Here is a 19,007-nt window from a genome sequence, read left to right as displayed (position 1 = left end):
TGAAGAATCTATACCCGAAGTAAGGGACCTGGTTTCCTATATTACATGCCTCTGCTTAATTTAGGTACCAGTCTCTTACAACCGTAATGTAATATCTCTGAATGTGTATGTTGTAATTTGATTCTAGTGTAATCATTATGTTTGTGGACAAAATCAATTATTTTTATTAAGTACTTATACATAATTAGTTTCATGTACTTCGTATAACTTTTATGACTTGACTAGTGGCTTTATTATACCAAGGATATGATATACTTATTGGATTGGTTTATAACAAAAAATACTCGAGTTACTGCGTTCCCAAATAACCGATGCTTTCTATAAAATAAAATCTTGTCCCTAGAGTCACCCAACCTGTGGCAATCAATTAGGCCATCAGATAACCCGGAAGGGCGTCCAACCGACATGATATCGGCCCAACCAACTGGGATCGGGTTTAGAGGAATTGAACTATGTGTATGGTGAAGGTGTAGGCTAAAATAATCTATTGGCATTCGAATAACATTGAATTGGATTGTAGTTTTGGGGTCAAGAAAGGGTTCTTGTTATAACAAGATAAATTCTATTGAAGGGTTTGATGATTGAATAAACTGATCCAATCGTTTTGTCAAAATACTATATTTCATTACTTCCTAAATATTGAGTGGTATTTATTAGTAATAGGTTGGTAAAAGGTTTGCCCAAAATTCACAGAATTGCGAGTATGGGGCCGCCCAGAATACCACCAAGCACTGGAAGGCGTTAATGAAAAACTTTTCACGGTGTTTAAAGAGATTGCAAATTTCTGGCGCGTGTCTCTGCCTCTAAAACGTCTTGATATTGTTGCATTGCCCAACTACCAGGGGGTTAAGCCAGCAGACAACTGGGGACTCATCGTGTTCAAGTAAGAAATATTTCTTAATGATAATACTAAAATTCTTCTGGGCCGTGTAACGACTCCCAGGCGTAATATTTGTCCAACGTTGAAGAACATTTGTTATCAAAAATATTGTCTTATTTTTGCTACGAAAAGTTCGATGTCTTGAGCGTTTTTTTTTGTTACAACTCCTTATCGATCGGAATAGTTAACAGTTTCCATTTGGACGTCGGATTTTGATCGTCTTTAACTATAAAATTGTAAAACAATAAACCTTTACTAAGTCAGTGTTATTTAATCGACAATAATAGGTAGAGTTAAAGGGGCGAATGGTTCAAGGTAGCGATAAGACCGGTGACGCTAGATTAACGCGTTGCCCGAAAGAAATGTCAATTTAACATGCCGCTGGTACTTAAATAAGAAATGCGACGCAAATCTTAGGAATGTGATTTTGTAAGAAATTCGTAATAATATTTAGTACATATTTGTAAGTCATAGCAATTTATTGCAGAATTTAATATGTAATAGGTGGTTATACGTCACATCACATCACAACTTGGTGTTTCTCATCATGCTTTTTCTTCAGGGAGAGTGACCTAGCCAGTAAAGGCTATTTACAATTGGCACAGGAACTATCGTATCAATGGCTGGGAGCCTTCACGACACCTGCTTGGTGGTCTGACGCTCATTTGAATAAGGCTCTTGTCGGATATCTAGCTGCTGAAACTGCTTTTAAGGTACATCTTTCTCAGAAGGTTTCTAGTGAATGATACCACAAAAAAGAATTTTGTTTAAAAAATGTCATCTTACAGATAAACAATGGTTCTGAAATGGAAGGCAAATGGCCAATGACAGTGTTGTATTCATTGTATTATGAGTTTAGTAAGCGCTACCCTCATTCTCGCATAACGGGCATGAAACAGGAGACTGCAAGCACCAAGATCGAATTATTGTTCAGGATGTTCAACTACACCTTTGGAGGAGATACATTCAGAGAGGGACTCAGGGAATTCATTAAAGAGCGGTAAGGGAATTGAAATCTTTGCCATAGGTATTTATTTGATTAAACGGGAAACAATTATTCTTTGTAATTGTCGTTTATGATATTTAATACAAAAATGATTATTCACTTATATATAAATTATGTAGCAAATTCAAAACATTTACCGGAGACCACGTCTGGAATGCACTAACTGCTGCAGCTATTAAAGACAACAAAATTCCTAAAGATTTAGATGTGAGAACAATAGCCAACAGTTGGATCGAGAAAGACAGATTACCACTTATCACCGTTAAGAGAAATTACAAAAGTAAATCAGCTCATGTAACTCAGGTATGTGACTAAATCTTATTATCTCTTTATTATAGTGGAGCTTTTCTGAGTATATCTATTGTTTTTGTTTATATCAGAAAGTGTATCTGCGTGAACGTCCTCATGACGTCCCCGATGCGGCTAAAATGTCATGGTGGGCTCCTTTAGTTATAGCCAGGGAAGATGCACTCGATTTTAATAAGGGTACTACTACTATTTGGATGAAGAACCAAAAAGAGTTAGAAATAAATGACTTGCCTGGAGAGGAGCACTTTATCATTGTTAATCCTGAGGAAATTGGTAAGTCACTTCGAGATAAAATGTTAGTTGCATCTTAAAGTACACATGGGTTATTTACATTTATTTACGGAAATTAATTTTATATTGTTATTTTTATATCTTTAGCACCATTCCCTGTTAATTACGACGATGAGAATTGGAGGCTTCTTGCTAACTACCTGCAAACCAACAACCGACTTCGTATTCCGGAACTAACTCGAGCCAAGCTTCTTCACGACGCGTGGAACCTAGCCTACGCTGGCGACTTGGCCTTTGCTACAGCATTCAATATGACGTTATTTCTTAGAGAAGAGCGGCATCATCTTGTCTGGGATCCTGTGTTTACAATGATCGACCACATAGGCAAACATATTTGCGAATGCATGCATGAGAAATTCCAGGTATCACAGTATAAATAAGATATTCTCTATTAATTCCAGTTAAAGCTTACCAACTAGTTTTTGAGTTTTCTAGAACATTTTTACAAAGGTTAATTGTGTTTGTTCAGGCTTACGTCAGAACATTATTAACACCCCTATACGAAGAGTTGATTAAAGATGAGCGCGAAGATGAGGAGAACTGGCGGAAGAACCTGCGAGGACATACTAAGACGTTCCTCTGCCAAGCTGGATATGCTCCCTGTATTAAGGAAGCCCAAGAACAGTTTAGCAAATGGATGCAAGCTAAAAATCCTGACGAAGGCAACCCGTGAGTACCAATAGAGTTTAACAAAGGTTATCAGAAAAATAATTTGTTAGAGTAGAGAAAGTTCTAGATAAAATGAGACGTTATTACACATAAGACAAAAGATCAAATAATGAATATTTTATTTTAATAATACTGAATGTTAATTATTTTTCTAAATGTATGATATGTAAGTTGACAAATCCCATGTGCCTGTAATTTCACCATCTTCATACCCACTTAAAAACGGACGCTCTATAAAAATATTTAGGTACCTACAGTTACGTGGTGCCATCAATCAAGGGGTACGTTTATTGTATCGGTAAGCGATATCCATCAAAGCGGCATGCCGAGGTTTGATGCAATATCTCCGCCCCTACCACAGCTCTTTAAATTTAAAACTTGAAAAAGGGTTATCAGTCAACGGAAAATATAAGATGAACATTCTTTCAAAAATATATTACACAATTCCATCAATCTAGGTACAGTCATTAAAATCTTTCTCATATGTCTCAGGGGACGGGCGCAGTGACAGCGCCCCTAAGACCTTTGCGATTTAAAGCTCTGAGTGGCACTGCAACTGTTATGTTTAATCGTGTCGCTTACCATACAAAAATCGTAGAAGAGCTGTATAAGTTATGAAGATGTGCTTTTACGAATATTTTTGTATATTTTTTTTATGATAGTATGTGCTTATTTGTGAACTCCAACTCACATGATTGAAAATGGCGATCAGGTCGATGATGGAGCATGCACATCTAAATAATGCCTATTCATTCTCGCCTTGAAAAGGCCCGAATTATAGCGTTCAGGGAATATATCTGTAAACAATGAATTAGTAGTATAGCATAGATATTAGTAGAGCAGGAAAGAAAGCGTAACGCTTTGTGCGAATCTTCGGAATATCCACAACATAGGGGTGGAACTCTAGTCTAAGTCTAGTCCTTCGATGATGGAAAAATGAAGGCGGAATTAAATCGTGCAAATCCATCGCACACTCTTCGTAATATATTATGTAAAATACCGATAAGAAGGAAATTTTCGGCGCAGTTCAAGACATTTCCGACGACCTCGGGTAGCAATGCGGGGATAATAGTTGAGTTGGTCTCGAGTTCGGTTTCCAGTAGAATCAATTTAGGGAATGAATTTATTTAAATTAGTTCTAATCTGGGCGTTTACGCTAGTGCCTCGATGTTTACACACATAGTGTGTCCATATCGACATCGTGTTTTGTAAACACCAAAAACTCTAGAATTGAAAAGGTGTTATTTCTTTTGGGGTCACACACTTTTTATAACATCTTTGTTCTTGATTTATAATACAAAGGACCTTATATGGACCACGGATTGGGATAAACAGGACATTTTTTTTACACCGTTAAGTAGTTGGAGACCATATTTCTCGTATCTGTATACATATTAACCTAATTTGTGTGACGACCTCCTGTCTCCTTTAGCCCGCGTCCCCTTTAGTCCTGGGCCATGAATGAGTTCCCTTTGCGGTGTATTCAGCCGTATGTTGTGCGCATGAGTGTGAAATTTGATTTACTTTTTGCGAGCCCTTTCAACCTGTTTCATAGGTTGTGTTTTTGTGGATGTAATGGACATGAATAGATATTACTAACATCCTGTAATTTATTAAGTTAAGTAAAGTTTACATTAAACTTCGGTGGCCATTGTGATCAAGCTTTAAAAATTTTACTATTTCTATGGCATTGTAGGTTTTAGAAAGTCTGTTCTGCAGTTATCTGTGCAGCAACAGCTCATTGGCATATACATACATATATCGAGTACCTAGATTTTTGCGATTGCTCTACATTGAATATGAAACAATTTTTTTCGGATCTAAAATAGCATGTATTTGTTTTTGTAAACAAACCAACGTTTCGAGACATGGAACCTGTAAAGAGTCCGAAAAGCGAAGAATCCGTTGGTATATTTAGATCCGAAATATAAACGGTTTCATTTCCAATAAATTAATAATTAAGTGAAATGTATTTTTAATCGACTTCAAAAAAGGAGAAGGTTCTCAATTCCCGCGACACAGGGTTTCCCTAGTGCGGGGTTATGTTAAATATGTGGGTTATTTATTTATTTATTCGTGTATATTTTTTGTGTGTACGATTACTCCGTCTGTTGTGAACCGATTTCGATGATTCGTTTTTTGTTGAAAGGAAGTATAATAGTCCCATTCAAATTTGAAGAAAATGTTCCATCTCTAAGAGTGGCAAATTAGGAGATGAATCCGATTTATTGAAATTACCCACTTTCCATTACCGATTTCAATAAAAAACTTGGCACAGAGATTTAAATAATAAAACAGCGAAAAAGAATAATCAAACTGTTTTTTTAATAAAAATGTTATAATTATATTGACGCATAATGCGATACAACGTTTGTATATTCTCAGTATTGCGAACCAGTACATATGTCCGGTATTCAAGTACGGCTCGAAGAAAGAGTGGGAGTTCGGACTGCAGCGCGTGATTAACTTCCCACCATCGCGCAAGCAAAGCGAGCGAACTTATTTGCTCAAGACATTAGCTGGGTGCCCGGTTGATGTGTACAAGATCAACAGGTGAGAAAATTTTATATAGGTATAGACAAAATTTCAAATAAAACATACATACAAACCTTTTCATTTTATATAGTATAGTACATTATTGCAGAGGATACCTCTTATTGCAGAGGATTGACTCCTATTAATACGACACGCAATCCCCGTTTCCCGGCGAGGCATGTATAGAATTTTTCTCAAACATTGTGAGGAAATAATAAAAGACTAAAGAGAGAAAGATGTATAATAGAAAAAGTAGGTAGTAGGGTTAGCACGATAAGGCGCGACATGAGCTAGAGCGACATAAAGCGCGAGATAGTGCCTTTAGAAGCCACGCGCTCTATGTCGCTGTCGCACAAGTCGCGCCCTATTGTGGTAGCCCTACAGGAATGTTAAATCGAAAAACTTTTTAATTACATTAGTACTTAATAATTACATATATCAAGAGACAATATATAGGGTTATTTATACAATACTAACAACCTCGCAGGGCTTTATTAGGTACTAACATCATAAACAATTACTTTCGTTCCATGACTTTTTACAAAATATATTAAATCTTTCTAAAATAAAAGTTTTAAGTTTTTAGGGTACTGTCGTAGCAAGGTAGCTAGTAAATTCAAAAGTACAACAGTCCGTCCTTCCTGACGACCCCCACCCCCGCTCCTGTATTTGCATCGGACTGGTATTTACACTAGCGCTTCCTTTTGTCACCGCACAGAGTTGTCACCGTTTAGCGCGATCTATTTCAATATTTTTATTTTTGTATGAAAGTAAAATCTAAAAAGCCATGGAACAAAAGTTGTTATTTACGATGTAAAGTAAATAAGCCAGTAAAGCATACGAGTAGAAATGTCACACTGTTACATTCAGCATTGCAATAACGTATTTACTTTAATCTTAACATATTAAATTCATAAGCAAATGCTAGTATATGTATATTTGTAAAACTGTATGTATTCGTTGTGTAACTGTGCGTATTCGTACATATCAATTTCATGTTACAGAAGTTACGAATCAAGTAATTTGTTTAAATGACTGTTATGCTATTCTTCAATTCTATGCAATGTCTAGGCTATTGAATCTTTCGGTGCTGGAAGGCAACGGCAATTTCACGGAGACGGACCTGTTCCTCATCTTCAGCATGGTGTCGGGCAGCCCCCATGGCCACACTACTCTTTTCCACTTCCTTAATAACAATTGGAATGATCTTAAGGAGAAGTGAGTATCTGCTAATGGATCTAATTATTTTATCAAATAAAATGTTAAATGTTATAAAAATCATCGAAGGAATTAATTATCAATATTTACTTACAGTTTTCATTCTATTAAGAGTCTATACTACCTTAATTGGCATTGGTTGATTTCGCATAACAGTGAAAGTGTTGAATCAATCGCTTTGGAAAAATATATAGTAAAAATGGGGATATACACTGATTGCTATATGGTGTGAATACACGTATCCTAAAAATTTTTATGATAGAAAAGAACACAAATTTACCTCGAAATTTTACTTATTTTGCTTCGAAAAGCTCTGTATTCAATAGGTATTTTACATACACCACTTTTTTTTAAAATATTAAGTGAACCAAATAGAACACGTATACTTGACGCTATACTTTTTAATATGGCTTTAATTTCGTTTGTAAAAAAGAAGTTCTGAAATAACGGCAGTGTCCCTGCTGCTCGACCCAAGCAAAATGAACCGCATTAGTACGGGGAAAATTTGAATTACGAGTTGAGGTAGTACCGAGTCTTAAACTGTCGACAACAACTTCATAACTATTTAATTTTTTCTGAAAACTGGCAACCCTGCGAATTTCATTTTATATCGCCTTCAATAAAGACAGACCATAGATACATACCTAGTGGTAGAGACATGAAAGTAATAATATAAGTGGGTACTTATGGTAGAGAATTACCTACCAAGTGTCTGAAATAAATAATTATTATTATGGGCGAAACTCGGACATTGCACAAAGTTAGAAACACTGTAATAAATCTAATGTTATTATGTAATTAATCTGTAATAATCTAATGACTTATTTATTTGTTATTGTATAAGAACTCAATAGCATTATAACTTTGTTTTATAATGGTATTTGACAAGTTTGATGAGTCTTTTATAAATAGCGGCGATTTGTACAGGTAATTCTATCAAGGTTCTCTCAACTCAAGTTAAAACAGTTTCTTCGTATTTCAATCACGTTTTTGGCAAGAGACACGTGATGAGAAATTATGATGCAGATTTTGAAATGTGCGGTGATGACAACATGTAAACAATATTATTAAGGTTATTGGATTGGAGATATCCAATAATCAATAATAAAAAAATATTATCCAAAAATGATGGATATTATTATTTTTTTAATCAATTTAAGATTTCCATAGTGGACTACCGTACTCACATAGTTGTAATATTTGAAACCAAATGTTAATAAACCCATATGTAATCACGAGTAATATTCGCCATGAATATTGGTGAACAAATGAATATTTACTCTGTACTGAGAATTCGCATTAATATTTCGATGATTTTATGAAAGGTGAATATTATAGAAATAGACATCATTTATTCTTATAATAATCAACACAGTACACACGCATTTTATAATAATAATATTACTGGTAATGATGATACTTATAATAACAAGGATTTGGAACTAAATACATATAGGTATATAGAGTATAATGTGTGTGTGCTGTGCTGCCAAGGAAACCGTGACCCACTCAGCTGATTTTCAGCGGATCAGGCAACAGAACACATGTGACACTGAACATAATAACCGTCACAGATTGACACTAAAAACATTGAATGAAACAAGCACATAGTAATATGTGCTCAAAACATGTCTAAAAAACATTATAGATAAACTGATTTGAAAGCGTGTCGCTTACCACCGGGCGCACTTGTTCGTCACTTGGTATAAAAAAAAAAGAAAAAGTCGTATATCTGCATTGGATCGCTCTGTGTTGACCTTTAGGCCCGGCCTAAAGGTTTTCACCTCTCGCCTCAAAAGAGATCCGTGCATTTATACCTATATGGATTGACGACTAAAAAATCAAATTTGGATGGTGAATAATTTAATAAAATTCAGAGACTTTAGAGATTGTTGAACATTAAGCAAGTACGTTTTGAGTAATCTTTTAAAAGTAAAATTGACGAAATATTGATTAGATGAATAGAAATTACTCTTTGCTCTTGTCTTTACTGAACAAAAAATAATTTTCGTTTGCTTGTACCTATATGTTCTCTGGACTGCTATTACTTTGAAATTTAGGTAAATTTTACTACGGAAAGAAAAAAGTCAACACAACTAGACTGTATTAATTAAAAAAAAAATAACCGTGTAAAGACTGCCACTGGTTTTTTCAATAGGTATTATTTATCGCAAGGTTGTTGGTTCGAAGGAATTTTTCTTTGTGTTCGATCTTTGTATTAATGAATTATAACAAACTAGTGAAGTAATTTCCTAAAAATAATTGAATATCATTCTAGTAATTTGTGATATTCAATAAATTTAAAATTACATTAATAGTTCTAAATAAATTATTATATTTTCACAGGTTCCAAAGCAAGACAAATCTATGGGACAACCTAATCACTTCAGCTACATCTCAGTTCACTACACAGGCTGGTCTAGAGTTGGTCTCCAACTTGTACGTAGCCCATCAGGGTGAATTCGGTTCCGCCGAGCATATTATCGAGAAATCCATGAGGAACATCAGAGAAGAGGCAAAATGGTCAGACGCAAATCTGCCTGTTATAGACAAATGGCTGGATTGGTATCTGTCTGTCTATAATGTTAACGATAAGGTTGCTAAAAACTGATTTGTAAAAGCTGACAAGTAAAGTGAAAAAAAAAAAATACACACGCCGTAGTTACCGTACCTGTACCTGGCATGCCAACTACCTGACATTCCATTCACGTTGTAGTTTCTTTATATCTACCAGCTATAGGTATGTCTAGGTGCCAGTTGCCTTCATCCGTATTTTGGTCGTTATTTTTGTATCCAATAGCACAAACATTGAAGTTAAATGTTAATGCTTATACTATCATTTCTAGCTCAAAAGGTAACTTTATTGAAGCCATCACTCACACCACTCGGCGAGGTGTTTTAATATTTCGGATTTGGAATTTGCTTCGTTTGGATTTTGGGTCTCATGTCGCGGAATTATAAACTATAACTCAATTTCTTTTACCGGCTAAATAAACAACGCTATTTCGGAATCCATAACGACCTGTAATTCGTTATGCTTTAGAGATATACAAGTAATAAAATATATAAATAAATTATAATCAAGTAAATTTCTTTCCGGACTCTGTAACTTTTTCGAGTGTGTCTTTTTCTATAATTCTTACATACCTAAATAACCGGAGAAGTACAGTGGCAATTGAGTATCAGCACGGCATTCGACGTAGTAATACGTAGGAGCAACAAGGGAAATCGACAGATACTGGCATTTTTTTATCTGTTGCAATGACGGGATGCTCTCGACGTAATATGAAACTATTCATTCATCCCTCTGTGAAAATCTCTCTCTATATCAGTCTCGCACAAAGCCAACTATATCATAGAATTCTTTTTACGCCACCATCCACCGGGAGTAGGTGGATCGAAAGTATTCAACTCCATGTATTGCTTATGCAATTCATGTGCCCTGGTTTTTACACCGGGTAATTTAAAATCTTTCAAATATTTTATCATTTGACTGTCTAAGTTGCTAGGCTAATAATACTTTGTCGGTCGACAGATTTATCTCAGAAATTTTACGACCAGTCCATTGTTTGCACCTTATCTTTAAACATACTTGAATCAATGTTATATAATAAATAAATAAGCAACGTTACGAATTATGATATATTGTAGTTTTAATTTTATATAATGATAAACAGGAAAATGAATCATTTAATAAAAAGATAGATTGCTTCTCGGTTCAAAACAATAACAATTTTTATTGTTAAAAACGTATTGTAAATAATTACCACTATTGTTAAATAAAAACGATATTTAAAACACCACGGTGTTTTAATAAAATATTTATCATAATAGACTACTTATATATACAAATTTTTACTGGTATTTAAAGTTACTTAATGAAGCTGCGTTTTTAAATTTACATTTTTGTTGTGTTAATAGAAATAACTGAAAACATAAATATCACAAATGTTTACCACTAAAAACACGTGCATTTTACTGGATTCATTGTGAAAATGAAAAATTGAATATGTTTATAAGTAGTGGAAATTTCTTTATTTCCCTCTGCCAATAATACATTTCCTGAGGGAAACAGGCTCAACTAAAAGGTAGTTGACAAGTAACGCAATATTTATAATATTTTGGTATAGTACTCAGAAAATTTATTCTTACTATATAGTACAATACAAACTATATTGTACACAGTTACATTATATTTTAACGGCCAGCAACACAAACAAGGAAAGTATTAAATAAATGGCGTTGATGTCGGTACGTGGAATCCATATACAAAAGTAATATAATTCATAACAAATAAATTATTAATTGTTATTCGCCGGATATATTAATGCTTTTCTATGGCCTATGGTAATAACAATAATAATGTGCCAGATGCCCACACCTTTGCCTTACCTCAATTAGGGGATTTCCTGTACTATGAGTACCAGAACGACGGAATTCACTCCGGGGCACTAACCAGATTATTCAGACCAGAACCAATTTAGAAAAGTTCTTTCCCAAATTGGTCCTACCGGGAATCGAACCCGAGACCTCCGCATCCACCACCAGTATTCAGAGAATAAGGATATCTAATTTCTAAGACACCTTCAAAATTTATCTTTAAAACTGTCTTAGTCAATTTAGCCTTACCTGTGCATTGTACCTAATAGGTACTATTGGTAGAACAATAAAACAAAGTATATCACAAAACATTCTTCATATATAAACAATTTCTTTACTTGAATAGAATTGTCTCGTGGTCGCCTAGTTTCAGGATTTATATATTACCATCTTGTCGACCTTGTTTACTATTCATGTATTACATTTTAGAGAATTTATATTCATATCGCGGTCGTTATCACAGCGTACAGCCGGCACAAATTTATTTGGGATCTCGCACGGATGAACTTTCTGAAATTGCTGGGAAGCACGGAACCACGCGACCATTCGCCCAGCCATTGAGTTAGGGTGATGTAAGTGGCACGCCACGCACTTTTTTCTGTAATACCGAGATAGGCACGTCTTCCTTTACACTTGACATTGAAATTCCACTCTACGTCACTAAAGATAATATCACAGTATTACAATATCTTCCCTACAGTAGCGCAACGCCTTTGAAGTTCGTGCGATACCGCCACACGCTGTTTATGCAGATGTGCAAAGGTTGTCAGTTTGTCACACAAAAAAGAAATCTGATTATTATTATAATGTAATCATTTATTAACAATAACTCGGATGAACAGTTTTAAAACGAGAACAGCTGTGATTTTTATATATATTTTTAATTTACATCCATCCTTCGAAGTGTAAGCCACATACAACCTACATGTTATTTTTTAATGTTTAATGTTTTTGTCTAATAAACATGATTAATATTCACACACACATTGTATACATTAGTGGATCTTATTTTGATATGTAAATAACCAAACATCGCGATAAGATTTCAAAGGCCTACGTTGCGCGCGGGACATACCTCTTTATTTTGAAATTATAACACTCCACATACAAAGAAACACAGTAGCATAGCAGCGTTAGGGTCATATTATTTGCCAGTTCTTAAATATCCTGGAGCCGCGCAAGCGTTCGTGCGTGCACTATTACTTCTAGGCCATTTTGTGCCTGTCCTTTTCCTCTTTTTACAACAAATCATGTCGATCCACATGATTGAGTGTTCTGTTCATGAGTGTTCTGCATTCTCATTTCCCTAAGGTTGGGCAATCACCTTACCCACATCCATTGTGTAATGTCTAAAAAAGGTGAATTCGCCCTTGTTAAGGCCACATCTGCAAAATTACATTTTTTTAAATCAATTACAATTACAAAGTTCGAGTAGCGCGATATTTGAGGCGCCATATAATTGGCGTCTAGTACCTCACTCTTTTTGGACGTGATATAGTTGTACATTAAAGACAAAGTATTGTGGATTTCGTATATTGTTTATGGACTGCAAACAAGTTTAATAATATCATCATTTAAATACTTGTGTAGTTACATGCGGGTTGGTCGAATGGTCAAATCACGAGTTACCCAACAACGCACCTCTATTTATGTAAATACTTTCCCGTATCCCTATCCCAGATTATTACATCGACTGAACTTAATAAATATAGGCCGGGACCTCGGCCATATTTCCGGAGCATAGTTCTCTATGAGTCTCATCAAGGATGATTGTGGTTTGTTTGTATTAGAATTGAATTTATGTCCATAAATGCGAAATTAATTTCATTACTATATACTGTATTACGAAAAGGTCCGGACCATATTTCAGCTGGTGATAACGTTCAGGATAAATTAGTTAAAAAAATTAACTAGCAGAAGATTTTCGAATTAATCATTTTTATTTTAAACTCTCGCTGAAATATTGTCGCATACCTTGTGTGTAATTTATCGCCCGAGTACATGTGTATTGTATTTTGTCACTCATATAATATATAGTCCAGATTACCCTGTAGTGCAAGCACAATACTCACTCCCTAAGAAAACTTCAAAATAAATCTATCTAGAGAAATATGTATACCTATATTCTGACGTTTAATTAGCAAACTATTTATTAACTCAATATGGCACAATCATAAATATATATAAGTCACAGTTACAATAGAACACTATGCGACGGCAATCTCCTTACAGTTGTACACAAGTTAACGTAAAAAAATACAATTGACTCAACAATATTATAATAATAAATTATGAAACATTTACAAAATCAATTTAAAATTATAATTATTTCAAAAATAAAAGAAATTACACACGCTGAAGACAACTCAACAAATTGTTAAAATTTTATAATGATGTGTGAAAGTCTTAAAAAACATAATTATACTGCCCTCGTAACGAAAAAAGGCACAACTATGCGTACTTTATACAGCAGATGTGCCTTTTTCGTTCTGAGGGCAGTATACTAGATGCGCATCCTGTAATAAATACATATTGTTTGTTTCATTTGATAACAAAATACGTTATTGTTTGATGGTGGTATAGAAAACACTCGAGAAGAACGCATTGATCGAGTAGGAACACATAGAAGCGAAATGAATGAATATAATAGAGTAGCCTATTAGGCAGACACATAGCAAGAACCCCATTATCAATCCTGTAAAAATACAAAGATGTATATGATTTTCCTATGAGCTTGATTCTTTAAGCCAAATTTCTGGAAATGGTCACTAAAATTTGGAAGTATAACGCACATATAATCTGTCATAGAAGTGCTCAAGAAATCTACTTTATGTCGACTGTACTCTCTTATTCCATTCTCTACATAGGTAAGTTATTAACATATAAAAAAACGAAAATTAACTTACTTTAGAAACTTGAAGAAATCCCATGGTAAATGGAAATCCTGATGACCTCACACTGTTGCCAATCGACTCCCTGGACCGTATCCCTCAAATATTATTTAAGAAGGTCGAGGTTACGGCCCGCCACACCATAATAGCGAAGTTTCCTGACCAAAATATCGTGGTGTACACAATGAAATGCTTTGGAAAGGTCACAGAGTACACGTATATGTCATGCGAGTCTTCCCATGTAACGAATATACCTATGTTTTATCAACTTAATGCCAGCAGCGGTCATTAGCCACTCCGTACAAAACCAAACTGTTTATTAGACATGAATTTTACCTTGTCACTGTAAAAATATGGTGACATCTAAATACGAAAATCTTTTTCATTTATTACTAAAGTAGTATTAAAAGAGGATTGAAATTAGTGCGGTTTGATTGAATGTCAGAAATTTAAAAGAGAAATGGCTTCGCCTTGCTATTATCTAAAACACATGCTAAATAAGGAGCAGCACATTCGGCTATAGAAATAAGTATTTTGATGGAATGATCACAAAGATCAGAAATATTTTTATTTCTTTTGATTTTAAGGTTTTAGGAATATGAAAAGACATGACTAACTTCAATATACTCTCTAAGGATTCATCGATTCTAAGAGATGAATTTTACAGTTAAAAAGCGTGTCAAGGGGCTCAAAAGTATAAGTGACTCAAAATTAGTAAAGGTAAAGCTACATAACCTTGAACACCGCCGTAAAGTTGCCTGTTTGTTGGTGTTCTACTGGATATATCATGCAGAGTGTGCGAGGGAAATGCACAATTTAATTCAGCCTTCCCCTTTCATCATCGGGGAACTAGACGTAGCGTAGGCTGGAGTTCCGTCCTTATGTTGTGGATATTCCAAGGATTCGCACGTAGCGTTTCGCTTCCACATTTATATGGCAAACGGTCATGGAATAGAATGACTTTTTCCTTGAAATATATAATTTTGACCTTTTCTAGACGATAGCGAATAGGAATTATTTACGCGTGCATGCTCTATCGTAGACCTCATCGTCACTTTCCATCTCGTGATATGGAGGTCAAATCCGCACTTAATTTTTTAATTAAAAAATCTAGTAATCGACATTGGAATAACAAAGTAAAAGACTGTAAGTGAGAGAATAAAGTAAATGGTTGGATAGATAGTAGAAATAAAAGTGTATTGGGTAAGTCTGTAATAAAAATATCTTAGTCTGAATATCCGTATTCTATGTAGTAATAAGAAAGTTACAAAGTTCATGGCCTCTTATGTTAGCGGTGGATCAAGTGAGTGTACAGAAAATGTGTAACTAAGTAACTAGATAATTAAAATATCGAATTAGATCACGTCATGCCATTCAACAAACCCATCAAGCGGGAAATTCATTAAATAAGCGGGAACATTTTCTATTAAAGCATGTCTTTGTATTTCATGTATTCACTCACAGATTCAATTACGGGACATGAACGAATGATGATGAATCTCCTATAATGACAATAAAAAAATGTAGAAAATTTTTATCTTCAATGACTTTTTGCTTTGAGATAAGTTTTCTCAAAGTAAATTTAGTAGTTTTTGCTGTTTATCGATATCGTAGTTTCTTTTTAGTCCCCGAAATAATTTTTAATCTTTAAACAGCACTGTACGTTGTTTTTTTTAAAATGCCTGTAACCGCCAGTGAATTCAATTAGACTAAAGCGTTGCGTTTTTCAAAATGGTACATACAATTTAGATTGTAGCGTGAATTCTATCACGTTTATGTATTTATTTTAGGAATAAGACAAAGGAATAACAAAAACATAAATTTAAAAATAAAATTTAAATATTAACTGACATAAGACTGGGGCTAGAATAAGTAAATAAAATTGTGTCCTCACAGCGGGACGCCAAAAATATTGCAGTCATGCGTTCGGCAAGTTACGTTAGGTGAGACAATTGTCAGCCATTCGATCGGACATTTTAGATATGACATTGGCTAATATCAAAGAGTTATATCAACAAAATATTTTGTTCTATATCTGTAAGATAGGTAACTACCGTAGAGGTAAGCTGATAGTGCAGGTATTATGTCTGTGAACAGCGTAGAGTCAGTACACCGGAGCACTCACTCGTGATCTAATCCTAGCTCGTACGTTCAGTTTAGGCGTATGTATACAGCGTGTCCCAAAATTCAACGATGAGCGGGCGCTGGAGGGTGGACCTGCGCATAACTACTTGAGGAAAAATAAGAAAAAAAAATCTATCTCATTTTTTTTTCAATTACGATAAAAAAATTGTTATTCTTCGAAAATTTACTCCCTTAATGATATTTTGAATCACCACGACCACATTTTTTCAGATATTTCTGATGTTTTAATTTTAACAGCCACCTAAGTAGTACTGCTGTCTACCACAACTCTTAAAAACCCTAGAATGCCTGCAGTTTTACACAAAATCCATCAAAATATTTTTTTTCCTTAAAATTTTGAAATATTTTACCTTCAGTCGACTTTCACTCATCGTTTTGTAAAAAAAAAGTATGGACACCACTGCGGCAAGTATTTTTAAAAATTGACGCAACTAACCAAGATTCCAAAATGGTGTAATACTTTAATAAAACTAGGCGCCAAAAATATTGGTACCATTTCTAAGAAAGATTAAAATTCTTGATTATTGTTCTTGTTCATAATAATCACTTTTACTATGTGCCGAAAAAAGGTTATGTGTTGCAATTTCTTGGAATTTCAATGGCACGTGTGCGTAGTCGATACAATTTAGAAATTAGAGAGAGAGAAAAATACCGAGAGATATACGTTAGAAAGAGATAGATAGATGTCCTTTGTTGAATAGCAATAACGCAGGTAGAGAAGTTCCGGTGCTCAGCAAGTCAGTACGCTCTGCTCCTTTGTTTACTGCGCACCTTTCCGTAATCAATTGACGTAGCTCTCGTACTAACGACTTTTGGCTTGGCTTATTGGACTGGATTTAAGTGATCTGCAAACTAAATTGACCTGTAATCACTTTGGACTGTGAATTGGAGTTTTGGCGTATTTTGAACTGATTATCGTTTATCATGCCGCTACCTTACACACCGGTGGAATACGCTAACATGCACGTCATTTATGGAGAATGTCGGTGCAATGCTAACGCTGCCAGCAGATTGTATCGAGAAAGGTACCCAAACACTGAAAGATGCCCGGATTATCGAGTATTTTTGAATGTGCATCGAGCGTTTTCGGAGGGTCATTTTCCATCTGCCAGAAGAAACGCTGGAAGACCGAAATGAAGAAGTTCTCAATGAAATAAACATTGATGCAACTACCTCAGTACGTGCCATAGAAGCAGCTACGGGAATCCCAAAAAGTACGGCACATCGAATTCTGAAACGTCACAAGCTCCACCCATATCACTATAGGCGAGTGCAGACGTTATTGCCTCGGGACTATCCACTACGGATCGCATTTTGCCGTGTGTTGCTGCAAAAACACCGGGAAGATCCCCAGTTCCTAGACAAAGTTCTATGGTCAGATGAAACAACCTGCAAGAAAGATGGCTATTTAAATCTTCACAATTTACATAGTTGGAGCAATGAAAATCCGCACCTGATGAGACAAGACAAATCCCAATATCAATTCAAGGTTAACCTATGGACAGTCATTGTAAATGGAAAAGTGATTGGGCCCTTTGAGTTACAAGGAAACTTAGATGGTGAGAGTTATTTGAACTTTTTACAAAATGATTTGCAAGAATTATTAGAAGACATCCCCTTAAGTGATGTACAAAACATGTGGTTTCAAAATGATGGTTGCCCAGCTCACTGCGCCCGTCCTGTGCGAGAATACTTAAACCAAGAATATCCTGGGCGTTGGATCGGGCGACTTGGTCCTATCTTATGGCCACCCCGTTCACCCGACCTAAACCCCCTGGATTTCTTCTATTGGGGTTGTCTCAAAAGACAGGATTTACGCAAAACCCATCACAACATTGGACGAGCTTCGGCAAAAAGTCAATCAAGCTGCGGCTCATATCAACGGTAGAAGATATGCACGACAGATAAAACGATCATTTTTAAGGCGATGTCGTGCATGTATTAATGCAGGTGGCAAACAATTTGAACATTTACTATAATGTTAATTTTGCAATAAATAAATTAAATGAAGAAATACCATTTGTTTTGATTTATTCAACATTTTTCAGCAACAAAAACCTATTTTCGGCAAATAGTAAAAGTGATTACTATAAATAAGAACAATAATTTAGAATTTTAGTCTTTCTTAAAAATGGTACGAATATTTTTTGCAACATTTTTTTTAAGTACCTGCTTTATTGTTATTCAACAAAGGGCATCTATCTATCTCTTTCTAACGTATATCTCTCGCTATCTTTCTCTCTCTAATTTCTAAATTGTATCGACTACGCACATGTGCCATGGAAATTCCAAGAAATTGCATCAAATAATCTTTTTTCGGCACATAGTGAAAGTGATTATTATGAACAAGAACAATAATCAAGAAATTTAGTCTTTCTTAGAAATGGTACCAATATTTTTTTGCGCCTAGTTCTCTTAAAGTATTATACCATTTTGGAATCTTGGTTAGTTGCGTCAATTTTTAAAAATACTTGCCGTAGTGGTGTCCGTACTTTTTTTTTACAAAACGATGAGGGAAAGTCGACTGCAGGTAAAAATATTTCAAAATTTCAAGGAAAAAAATAATTTGATGGATTTTTTTGTAAAATTGCAGGTATTCTGGGAATTTTAAGAGTTGTGGTAGACAGCAGTACTACTTAGGTGGCCGTTGAAATAAAAACATCAGAAATATCTGAAAAATTGT

The 19,007-nt window shown here is 34.9% G+C and overlaps 1 protein-coding gene across 1 annotated transcript in view; it reads left to right on the top strand.

Annotated features, from left to right (window-relative positions):
• LOC113231743 (aminopeptidase N) overlaps positions 1-9,859 on the top strand; it is a 24,551-nt gene extending 14,692 nt beyond the window's left edge. The window contains exons 7-16 of the mRNA XM_026466242.1: positions 694-883; positions 1,443-1,593; positions 1,669-1,880; positions 2,006-2,189; positions 2,267-2,468; positions 2,574-2,848; positions 2,956-3,155; positions 5,541-5,708; positions 6,762-6,908; positions 9,255-9,859. Of these exons, the coding sequence (XP_026322027.1) occupies positions 694-883; positions 1,443-1,593; positions 1,669-1,880; positions 2,006-2,189; positions 2,267-2,468; positions 2,574-2,848; positions 2,956-3,155; positions 5,541-5,708; positions 6,762-6,908; positions 9,255-9,519 (1,994 nt within the window). The 3' untranslated portion in view covers positions 9,520-9,859. The remainder of the gene's footprint in view (positions 1-693; positions 884-1,442; positions 1,594-1,668; positions 1,881-2,005; positions 2,190-2,266; positions 2,469-2,573; positions 2,849-2,955; positions 3,156-5,540; positions 5,709-6,761; positions 6,909-9,254) is intronic.
• The last annotated feature ends 9,148 nt before the right edge of the window (positions 9,860-19,007 follow it).

This window comes from Hyposmocoma kahamanoa, unplaced genomic scaffold, assembly GCF_003589595.1.
Source record: "Hyposmocoma kahamanoa isolate Upper Pololo Valley unplaced genomic scaffold, ASM358959v1 66, whole genome shotgun sequence".
In the NCBI taxonomy this organism is placed as follows: domain Eukaryota; kingdom Metazoa; phylum Arthropoda; class Insecta; order Lepidoptera; family Cosmopterigidae; genus Hyposmocoma; species Hyposmocoma kahamanoa.
The sequence above is the reverse complement of the archived record's forward strand: the minus strand, read 5'-3'. Positions and strand labels throughout refer to the sequence as shown.